Source organism: Dipodomys merriami, unplaced genomic scaffold, assembly GCF_024711535.1.
Source record: "Dipodomys merriami isolate MVZ:Mamm:240054 unplaced genomic scaffold, mDipMer1.0.p SCAF_2, whole genome shotgun sequence".
Taxonomy (NCBI): Eukaryota; Metazoa; Chordata; class Mammalia; order Rodentia; family Heteromyidae; genus Dipodomys; species Dipodomys merriami.
The window spans coordinates 77,983,930-77,996,073 of record NW_027203381.1 but is presented as its reverse complement, the minus strand read 5'-3'; the positions used below and the strand labels follow the sequence as shown (position 1 = coordinate 77,996,073).

Sequence of the window (12,144 nt, the reverse complement as noted above, 5' to 3'; positions counted from 1 at the left end):
TCTAGCAAATGCATCCTTTACTTTTGAGTTCATGGTCAACTAAAGAAGAGTAGAAAGGATACCATAAATTAGTATATAATTCAAGATAGAGAATTCCCATAGGAAGAGAGTGCAGTGATTATTTATTCCTAGGGTAAGCTTGAAGGTTGGAAACATCATTTGACCTAGGCCTCTTCCTCTCATCCCACTCCCCTCAATTTTATCATTGAATTTTATGGCTGCATCCTCGCCCCTCTCCCTCCTCTTCCTCTCAATAATTGATTATATAAATACCTTTTTGTTTTGGTAAACACTTATAAAATCTGAAATAGTTATTTTTTACTCATTAAATATCTTGATGTACATTATTTACATTTAATAAACATAGAAAATCTATCAGTGTAAAAAGGAGTCTTTGTGTTGAAGTTAATTCTTGAAGGCATATATAAGACTAATTTTTAATTGGCTGTAAGCCAAGTTACATGGGAAGCGGAGATCAGATGGTCCAGAGTCAGCTTAGGCAAAAAGTTAGTGTGAAGCCCTCTCAAAAAATAAGTTAGGGGCTGGGAATGTGGCTTATGGTAGAGTGCTTGCCTACATGCAGGAAGCCTGGGTCTGATTCCTCAGTACCACAAACAGAAAAAGCTGGAAGTGGTGCTCAAATGGTAGAGTGGTAGCCTTGAGCAAAAGAAGCTCAGGGACAGTGCCAAAACCCTGAGTTCAGGCCCCAGGACTGGCAAAGAAAAAAAAAAAAGACCTGGCAGTGTCTGCCTGTAATTCCACCTATACAGGATCTTAGCTAAATAACAACTAAAGCATGGAGAGGCACTCTAGACACCCTGATTCCTTTTATTTGTTTTTTCCTGTAACAATTCTTCATAATTTTTTCAAACCTCTAGGCAAAAATCTATGATGTTAAGTTCCCCATAGATCCCACCTGCAATTTTATCCATGGCCATGAATATCCATGACTATTTTGTGCCTGTCCTCCTTGATCATTGAATTTGTAAAGTTGGAGACACAGATAAGATTTTCCTCTTAGCTAGGATTCTCATCTGGAATCTAATGAAGCAAAATGGGCTGAGTACAGATTTGAAATTACCAAAGTGCTCATTGTAAGCATGGTTTCTAAATGTTCATTGTATTGAAATATGTAGACTTGACCCTGACCTTCCAGAATTAAACATTGGCAAATGGATTGCGTTCTGAAACAGAAACATAAATGGACTATACAATTTGATGATTTTGCCTGAAGGCCTATTTCAAAGAATACACGGCAATAAATCAAACCACAAAATTCTTTTTCATGTTCAAGGTGATGAACAGACATTAATTAACCTTTTCAACACGAAGGTGACACACACAAAAGGATGTGAGACAGAGCTGCCCACGTGTGACTCTTGCTAAACAGGCTCCATGATTCTGGAAGAGCGAAAAAGGCAAGGTTCTCCCTTCCTTAGGATGGCACTTCCATTTCCAGGTACCTGACCCCTTGGTAGAGACCTGTCTTGTTCTCTGGCTCAAGATGCCAGAGGAGAGAGGAGCCCGAGGAGAAAGGATCCAGGAGAATGGAACCACTCCTGCCACTGGGGCCAGAAAAAGGTGCCACTGAGACACCTCCAACAATCTATTCTGGCGTGAGTGCTGGAGAATAAGCTCTCCCTCCCTCACAGAGACCATTAATTTTAGTATTCATTCAACAAAATGCTACTGAAGAAAAAAAAAGTGTTACTGAGTAACCTGCTATATTATTATTATTCTCCTTTACAACAAACTGAGGGCCCAAACGGAATTCTCAGTATTTACAGTATTTGCTAAGTAGAGTGAACATATATATCTCAGCAATTGATTTATACATTAATTTTAAGTAGAGGTTTCTGAACTCTTGCAATCCATAGCTAAGCAATTTGTTTTATGGCACCCTTAAGTGAAAGGAAATAATAGTTCTGTTTATTGTGTAGTTGGGGCCAAAGAGTGGAATGCATAGTGCCCAACAGATATTGTTCTTTCTCTCAAACTTAAAAATACTGTATATATATATATATATATATATATATATATATATATATATATTTGAAAATCATATTTTATTATTTTGTAGGAATAGTATGTATGTGTGTAAATATATATATATGCATGCATACATATTAACACGTGTATTTTATACATACACACATATACACAGCAAAGAGGAGAACTCAGATCTCTAGGCTATGTTGTTTCTTACCATCACTCAGTGAAACAATGTGACACTCCATCCTTGAGAGGTATTTCCCCAAATTCCCATATCACTATCATATGGGAATTGTTTATCCTTTTGCTGACTCTACATTTTTCCTTTCCTCCCATGAACTAACAGAAGCAATATCTCCTTAGAACTTGATTCAGCTATCAGCTCTAGTTGTAATTTATCTAGGAGAAGGAATGAGGAAAGAAGCCTACTTGACTGTGATGCTTGACTGTGATCATGGGAACAGTAATGTGAACTGGCTAAGGACGTATCTGAGTTGGCAGAATGCTGGCCTAGCATATTTGAGAGGCCCTGGGTTCCACAAGTAGTACAATATATGTCTACATACACAAAAAGAAAATGGTTAACACAATTTAATTTTATAGATTTATTTTTATCATATTCCAGAAATGGTCAATAGCAACTATGAAAATATGTAAGTTTAAATTACATGACTCTAAGGGAAGAAGAAGACAGGATACTAATTTCTGGTGATTTTATACACCATATAAATATCTTTAACACTTTTTCAAGGCTACTGAAATTATACCTTCTGTGGCTTTTATTGTGTTTTGTGTATTTTCTTTTATTATTATTATTATTATATTTTTAAATCTTTAAGTAGTTGTACAAAGTAGTTACCACTCAACAAATCAGGTTATAAGTACAACACATCTTGATCTATGTCAATCTTTTCATCATTTTCCCTCATCCTTCTCAGCCCAATCTCTCCCCTCAATATTTTCTTTTTAGTAAAAATCTTTAGATCTCTTCTCCTTTCAAACAGGAACAATGACTTTCTTTTATAGACTAGAAATCCTGTATTCTATCTTAGCACCTATAAAAATGTCTTTCTTTAATTAGCAACTAGTCATATCTCATTTTCTGAGTAATTGTTTAATTAATAAATCATTTTCCCCTTATTTTTAAGAGTCAGAGATTTTACAGAAACATTCTGGCAGAGAATCTCTTAACCATGTGTCCGAGAAAGAAATTTTTGTTTGTTTCATTTAGGAAATTGCTTTTCCCTTCCTGGAATGAAAATGTTCAACCTGATGGCTGAAATAAAGTTGAATGAATTTCTCAAATCATTTGGTCAAATTAAAGTTCAACATACTACATTGTGCACTTAATTTTATAAAAAATTTTCCCATAACTTTACAACTTGCAATTTGCTCGCAATAAAATGGGGTAGGCACCATTATCAATATTATTTCTAGATTAGGAACTGAAGCAAAAAAAGGAAAACTAACTTGTCTGAGTTCATAAAATGAATTGATGGCAATCAAGCGGCAATATAGGTTATCTTGGTCCTAAGTTCTTTCTGAGAGAAATAAGAATGGTATATGCTGTGTTTGAGGTGTCTCTGGACTCCACTCTGCTGCCCACAGGTTTTCTTCTTGATTACATTCTCTATGATACTCACTGAAAAATGTGAAGGGCATAGTTATAAAGGAAGTACTACTATCTCTTTCTAATATGCAGAAAGTAAAAGGTGGAAAAACAGGTGTTATTTGGACCTGTATCCTGACACACACATATTCATATATGTTCAATATCTTGAATAAGATTTAAATATGAAACAATAGTGATGGCACGAATAAAGTATGGATCCCAGTGACCATCCAAAGCTATGGTTCTGGATTCCAGATCGACGGTTGGTACTCAGCTCAAGAGAAGGACCATGCAAGTAACAAAAGGTCCATATTGGTCTTAGCTAACCAACTTTTATTATTATTATTATTATTATTATTATTGCTTTTTTCTGAGATCTTGAAGTGATGATGCTTAATATTCGAGAAAGATGGAAATAAAAAAGAAAAGGAAGCACACATCCCAGCTCAGTGGTGTCTGGTAGAGTAATTGTGGGCATGGCCCCAGGATGATAGCAGCTTCTATTTAATCAATGTTGACAAGGCTGGGGATTGCTGGGCAGGTCCCAAGAGGTAATGTTTTACTCGGAAATCCACTCAACCTAATTTCAGTAATGTAGGGCTGTGGAGGGGCCTGGACTAGAGCCAGGAAACAGGGCCATTAGAACTCCATGTGGGCGATGACAGCTGGGAGCGCCGCCATCTCTCCGGCAGCATTGCAGCCCGATTGCCTGGCTGAGTGCACAAGCAGTTGCTGTCGCTGGTGTTTGCTCACCAACAGAATGCACACTCTTGCTAAGTCTCACCCTTTCGAGGAAATGAATGGAATGCACACAAGCAAGAGCTACTTCCAGAATCTATTTCAGAAAAGTTCAGGGAGCCAGGTTGGCATACACTTCTATAAAAAAAAATGGTTATTATAAAAGTGATGTAGAGAGGAGTTACCATTTCATGTATCAGGAAATGAGCACATTTTTCTTTTTGGATAATGCCACCCTTTTCTTTGTTTTCTCATAGTTTTTCCCCCCATTCTCTCCCACAAGTTGTGTAGTTCATTTTCAACATCTTGTGCAGTGAGTACCACTGCTTCACCCTTTGGACAAACAGTTTTTAAAGACCACTGTGATGTTGTCTCGCTGAATCCCCTTGTCTTTTAAAACTACTATCACAAGGTTTCAAATGAGAACAGAAATAACTCATATTCTCATTATATCCTTATCTTAGTGTGATCAGGATCTTTCTTAAGAATAGTAATTTTGGATCAAAATGTGAAAACTAAACATTTGTTCAAAATATATGCAGTTTCTGGGTCTGATGGCACAAGCTTGTAATTCCAGCCCTGGGGAGGCTGAAACAGGAACATTTCAGTTCAAAGCCAGCTTGGATCCTGTAATAAGACCCTGTCTCAAAAAAAAAAAACCAAACACATAAATAAAATGAATTTCATAGATTCATTAAAAATAGTCAAGTTTGCCAGGTGCTGGGGGCTCACACCTGTAATCCTAGCTGCTCAGGAGGCTGAGATCTGAAGATCATGATTCAAAGCCAGCCTGGGCAAGAAAGTCTATGAGACTCTTATCACCAATTAACCAACCAAAAACACTGGAAGTAGAGCTGTGGCTCAAGTTGTAGAATGCTAGCCTTGAGCAAAAAAGCTCAAGGATAGTGCCTAGGCTCTGAATTCAAGCCCCAGACCTGCACACACACACACACACACACACACACACACACAAACACAACATGTACACACAATACACCCAATACACACACATGCACATACGTGTGCGTGCACACTCACACACACACACACACACACACACACACACACACACACACACGCACACACAGTGGATCTTAGCCTGGCAATTATCACAAAATACAGCATTAGGGGGCATTAGGCAGCAGAAATTTATTTCTCATAGTTGTGGTGTTTGGAAAGTCTAAAGTCAGGGAAGAAGTTCGGTTTGAGGTGCAGACCTGCTGTCTCTTGCATGAAGCATGGTAGAAGGAACAAGCTGGCTTTCTCTTGGTCTCTTGTCTAAGGACATCTGTGCCAATCAGAGCTGGTCCACCCTCCTACTCCAGCTACTTCCTAGAGACCACACCTCTAGTACCACAATCTCAGGAATTTAACTTTCAGCATAACATTCTTTTGTCACAAAACAGATAACAGCAATGATACAGTTATCAAAATAACAGTGATAAGATTAGCTTTTCTATGTGTAGCCTGGGTAAATTACTGTTCAGAGGTGAGCTAAATAAGGAGAATAATGTTCTGCTCTTTAGCTTTCTGGATTTCTGCTCTTATATCTGCAACTCTGAGTTGGGCTTCCTTGCCATCTCCGGACCTCATTATTTTTACTCCTTGTTCCATGTCATTTGGCATAACACATCAGTCTCACATTGGTTTTCTTTTTCTTCTACAGTTTCTGAAGTAGCAACTGTCACCAGGAGGGAGGTTGGGTCTCTAGATGAGAAATATGGTTATTTACCCTAATTGGACTATGGTAATTGGAGTGACCAGCTGCCCTCAGCCATTCATCTATCTCTGACACTCACCATGAGGATCAAAGTTTTTTGTACAAGTACTGAAGATTATATATCATACGAACTCACTGCTAGCATTTACAAATTATGTAATTAGTGCCATAATGTGCCAAGATGAGATTTGCTATTATAAAAGACTCATCAGGATTCTTCCCACCATTTTGAGCTGCTTTTAACAAGAGTAATTCCAGACTTTAGAGATTCCAGGCCTATATACCTGTTGACTCCTTCCCTTGTTTGTACCTGGAGTCCATCCATCCTTCTCATATGGTGCAGGGAAAGCAATCTACACTAACAGCTGCCCAGATAGATGGTTCAATCCTAAAATGGAATTTGCTGCCATTGAGGATCAATGTGCATGAGTTGAGGGAAATTATTTAATCTTCTTGTGCCTCAATATGTACATCTACAAAACAAAGTGTTTCAAGTGTCTGTGAGGACAAAAGGAAATGCTACAAGTATAAAAAATCATATTTTAAATATTACCTTTAGCTAAGTAATTGATACATAATATCTGGAGTATCATAGTTTATTTCAAGTTATTGAATAAAACTGGTTAATTATGCAGCTATATAATCAATATGATTTGTTTGCTACAATGACTTGTTTCTAGGTTGACATCAGAGGAGAAGGAATAAGAAAGTGATATTGGTTGGGTGCTGGTGTCTTACAGTTGTAATCCTAGCTCCACAAGAGGCTGAGAGCTGAAGATCATGGTTCAAAGCCAGGCTAGGCAGGAAAGTCTATTAGATTCTTATCTCTTACCACCAGAAAATCAGAAGTGGCACTGTGGCTCACAGTAGGGTGCTAGCCTTGAGCAAAAGAGCTTAAAAGACAGTGCCCAGGACCCAAGTGAAAGTGCCACAACCTTAAAAAACAAAAAAGGCAATATGGAGTTCTTTCCTGTTTTCATTCCTGTTTATAGATAAAATCCTTTCTTAAACTCATATTTAGTGTCTCATCAAATGAATCTAGCTACAGCAGGTAAGCTCAGAGCTGACATAATAAGTTAAAACACACATGTCTCTCATTTAGATGTAGGATTTCTTTAAAAATGTTCTTAGCTGATCTCACTTTCCGACTGTGAAAGAGTGGAACTTTACACTGTTTCTGCCCTTTGTTGCTTTCCATGTAGATTCTTAGTGGCCTGTAAAAATTATTCTGAACCCATAGAGTAGACACATTTGTTTTTGCTAACTAGTCAGTCCTTCATCTAAATGAATTTGCTTAATGTTAAATAATCAGATGAAAAAATTACTGTCTTATACAAGATAAAATGTATGCATAATTAATTGCACATGTTCTGCTGAATTGAGTTTCAGCTAAATTATTGACATTTCCTTTTGCAATTAACTAACTGAACCCCACTGACTTTATTCTTTTTTTTTTTTTGGTTTTACATTTTTGAAATGGTTTTTTGCTGTTTTGATTCCCCCCTTCAAATTTCCTTCCTTTTAATTTACAGTTGTAAATTTCTCACCTTACCCAACCTCCTTCCTCTTTTTGCTTGAGTTTCCTAATTTCCTTCAAATCATACATTTTATTTTCCAAATTTTTATTTTAGTAAAAACAATGTGAAGTGTTCTACTCTAGATGCTTCTGCATCATTGAAAACAATATTATCTTGCTTTTGTAGTTTGAAAAATGCATTACAATTTTGTTTCATGTAGCTCCTAAGGATCTTAAACTACCTTGGGCAAAACTTGTGATATCCAAAGGTTTAGACCAGTCTAGAAACTGCAGGTTGCCAAGGAAGGTCCTCACTGAAATAGATCTAGAAGCTTTCTTATGGCAGAAAATTAAATGGTTCATTAGCACACTAAAAAATATAAAATCCCTAAGAAATGTTGGTAGGTACACAGCATAATGATCAGAACTGAGAGTTCCTTTCATCTAAGAACTTGAATTAGAGCACTGTTCTTCAAGAATTAATTGGCAGTTAGTGGGCAGTTGATTTTCAACTGCCAGCTTGAAAATCAATGCCTTTAATTTTTTTTTTATTGTAAAGGTGATGTACAGAGGGGTTACAGTTACATAAGTCAGGTAATGAGTACATTTTCTTTTTGAACAGTGTCACTTCTTCCCTTGTTTTCTCCCAGTTTTCCCCTCCTAATTCTCTCTGACAAGCTGTATAGTGATTTGCAACATGGTATCCAGTGAGGATCATTGCTGCATTTGTTCACCTTTGGTCTCACCATTTCTGTACTCCCTCTGACCCTCCCACAAACAGATAAACTTACATATAAGATAAAAAGCCCAGAAATTAAAAAAAAAAACAGTAACAAAGTAGAAAAGAAAGGAAAAAACACACCTCCCCCCAAAAAAAGCAAAATGACAAAAAATTTCTTGTTTCCATTTCTTGGAGTTCATTTTGATAAATATCATTTTATAAGATCATATGCTTATAGTTTTTGAGCCTTTGTGATCCTCTCATGAGAATATCCTCCTTTGGTATCAGTGTGTGAATGTTTAGAGTCCTGTTTAATTCATCATGTCCAAGTGTAATTTTTTTGTCTTTTACCAACCATTGTGTTTACTTGTAGATTTATAAGCACATTCTAATTACTATAAATGAGGGAAAGCATATAGCCTATATTTCTTTGGGTCTGGCTTACTTCACTTTATATATTTTTTTAACTTTCCATTTACTTATAAATAGTACAATATCATTCTCTCTGATGGAAGCATAGAATTCCATTCTGTACAAGTACCATGATTTCTTGATCCATTAGTCCTCTGAAGGGCATCTGATTGATTTCATATCTTGACCCTGGTAAACAATGGTGCAGTGAACATGGTTGTGCTGGTAGCTTTAGTGTGGCCTTGTTTGTGGCCTATTGGATAAATGCCCAGAAATGGAATTGGTGGGTCATAGAGAAGCTCTATGTTTATTTTTTTTGAAGAACCTCCATACTACTTTCCAGAGTTGTTGAACAAGTTTATATTCTCACCAACAGTTAGTAGAGTTCCCTTTTGGCCATATCCCTACCAACATCTGTTATTGTTAGTTTTCTTGATACTGGCTATTCTAACTAGAGTGAAGTAGAATCTCAATATTGTTTTGATTTGCATTTCTTTTTATAACCAGAGATATTGGCCATTCTTACTTCTTCTGAGAAGTCTTTCTTTAAATCTTTATCTCATTTATTAATTGAGTTGTTTTTCTTTGAGGATTTATTTTGGGTGGTTTAGTTTTTATTCAGCTCTAAGTATATTTTAGATCTGGGGCCCTTGCCTGATATATAGCTAGTAAAAATATTCTCCCATTCTGTGCACTTTCAAATTCATCTTGCTATCTATGTCCTTTACCATGCAAAAACATTTCAGTTTGATGCAATCCTATTTATCCAATCTTTCTTTGGTTTGTTGTGATTCTGGATCTTTAATTTGAATATAAATATATTGGAGTGATTTGAAAAGCACATACTTTTTTATGACTTCTACTGGTCTTCTAAATAGGCTCTATTTCTCTAATCTCAACGTTGCCTCCCAACACCAAATACATTTTATTCAGTATTGCCAGTTTAATCTCCTTAACACAGTTATATTTCTTTGCTCCAGTGATTTCACAGCCTATCCATTACCTTTAAATTGAATAAAAAGTATTAGCCTAATAAAATCCCATTGACTGCAGTTTATCTTTCTAAAAAAAAATCCTAGCAGCTGGTAGACATTAAGAGAAGAAAAGACAATAGCAAAAGTTTTATTTTAAAAGATACAAGTATTTTCTTTTTTTTTAAATTTTATTTTATTTATTTTCACTATGATATATAGAGGGGTTATAGTCATGTAGGTAATGAGTCCATTTCTTGTAGAATATTGTTACCCCCTCTCTCATTTTTCTCCTATTTCCACCCCCACCCAGGTTGTAAAGTTAACTTCCAACATATTGTCTTGTGAGTATTGCTGTTGTATTTCCAACATGAGGAAGTTTGCAGAAAAAGTTAACATAGTAGATATTCTTAGAAGGGTCTGTTTATAAAATTGGTGTTTCTATCACCTATCAACCTCATTTACCTGATTCTTTATGTGATGCATACATTATTCTATATAATGATACTTCACTGTGAATGAGTGGCTAAAGAACTCAGTCATTGCTGTTGAGTGGCCAACTTGCTCCTAACCTCATGCTTTGTTCCTGAGATTGTCCATTTGTAGCTTTTCCTTGAGGAAAACTCTTCTGAACTTGGAAATGATATTAATGGTATCCTTTTTGTCTTAAAGCTGTGAAATTATATTGATTTATTGTGTTGATAAAAACATGAATTGTATTAATGGATTACTCTTACCTGAAAGCTGTGAAAAGAACAAATGCATTATATTTTCATATTGATGAGACTAAATACTAACTCTCCTTCTTTCTCCCTTGTCTTGTTTTCTTCTCAGAAGCTGTAGATGAAACCAAACCTAAGGAAAGTGCCCGGCAGGATGAGGGTAAAGAAGAAGAACGTGAGGCTGACCAAGAACATGCCTGAACTTTAAGAAATGGCTTTCCACGTCCCCAACTACCCCTCTCCTGAAACCTGTTTCTCCTACCCTCTCTAACTCCACTCTAAAGTTCCCCTTCCTGTCCTGCTCACGTCTGTGAGTCTGTCCTCTTCCCCCACGAGCCCTCTTTTCTCTCTGTGTGGCAAACATTTAAAAAAAAAAAAAAGCAGGAAAGATCCCAAGTCAAACAGTGTGGCTTAAACATTTTGTTTCTTGGTGTTGTTATGGCGAGTTTTTGGTAATGATGATCCAATCGTTTTGGGAAATTCTTGCACTGTATCCCGGTTTTCTTTTTCTTTTTTTGATCTGGTGCGTGTGGCCCTGTGGGAGTCCACTTTCCTATCTATCTCTCTCTGTTCCAAGTGTGTGTGCAATGTTCCGTTCAGCTGAGGAGTCCAAAATATTGAGTGAATTAAAAATCCATTTTTGTTTCCTCCTTTTCAATGTGATGGAATGAACAAAAAGGAAAAGAAAAAAAAGGCAAAAACCCAGTTTGTTTTAAAAATAAATAAATAAAGCAAATGTGCCAATTAGCGTAACTTGCGGCTCTAAGGCTCCTTTTTCAATCTGAATATTAATAAATCATGAGAGTAAGCAAACTCCACTGGCTCTGTGTTTGTTTTTCTACCCTCCTGTTAGTTGAGCTGATGTAGTAAATCTTCTGTTTCATCTCTGGCCTGGCTTTTCAGCTTGTCACCAACAACCCTGATAACCAAAATATGGACTAGTCAGGACTAACAGCTCTGGTCTTCAAGAGGATAGCTGGCATTGGAATGGCTTGCTACTATACAAAGTACCATGAAATGGGTGGTGTAAACAATAGATAGTTATTATTGCATAGTAAGGGAAGCTAAAAGTCTGAAAGTACTAGTGTTGATTCCTTCTGAAGAACTTAAGAAAATGGTAAAAATTAAAATGATAAGTTGCAGGCCTTTCTGTGGCTTGCAGGTGGCTGAATTCTCTGTCTGTCTCTTCATATTTTCCCCTTTGTGTTCATATTCTCCCTTGCTCTAAGGATAGTAGTCATATGGGATTAAGCCCCTGTCCTAAGGGCCTGTATCCAAATAGGGTTGGAATTCAGGGCCTTGGGCTTGCTAAACAGGTACTCTATGACTTGAGCCATTCCCCAAGCTCTTTTTGCTTTAGATTTTGCTTTGGTTGGTTGTGGGGCTTTAACGCAAGGTCTGGGTGCTGTCCCTGAGCTGTTTTGCTCAGGCTAGCACTCTACCACTTTGAGCCAGAGCACCACTTTTGGTTTTCTAGTGGTTATTTGGAGATCAGAGGCTCACAGGCTTTCCTGGCTTCAAATTGTAATCCTCAGATTTCAGCCTCCTGAGTGGCTAGGTTTACAGGTGTGGCCACCAGTGCCCAGCTGCTTCAGATAATTTTTGTATAGCGTTTTCCATTTATGTCAGGGTAAATCTTGCTTCCCATGTAGCTAGGATGACAGGTATGAACTACCATATGCAGCTTTTATTGGTTTTGGTGGAGTCTCACAAACTTTTTGCCAAGACTGATTATGAACTG

General features: G+C 37.0%; 1 protein-coding gene across 2 annotated transcripts in view; it reads left to right on the top strand.

Moving 5' to 3' along the window:
* Gap43 (growth associated protein 43) overlaps positions 1 to 11,216 on the top strand; it is a 113,312-nt gene extending 102,096 nt beyond the window's left edge. For both annotated transcript variants that reach the window (XM_070030170.1, XM_070030171.1), the window contains exon 3: positions 10,516 to 11,216. In XM_070030170.1, coding sequence (XP_069886271.1) covers positions 10,516 to 10,604 — 89 coding nt within the window. In that variant the 3' untranslated portion in view covers positions 10,605 to 11,216. The remainder of the gene's footprint in view (positions 1 to 10,515) is intronic.
* Positions 11,217 to 12,144: the final 928 nt, after the last annotated feature.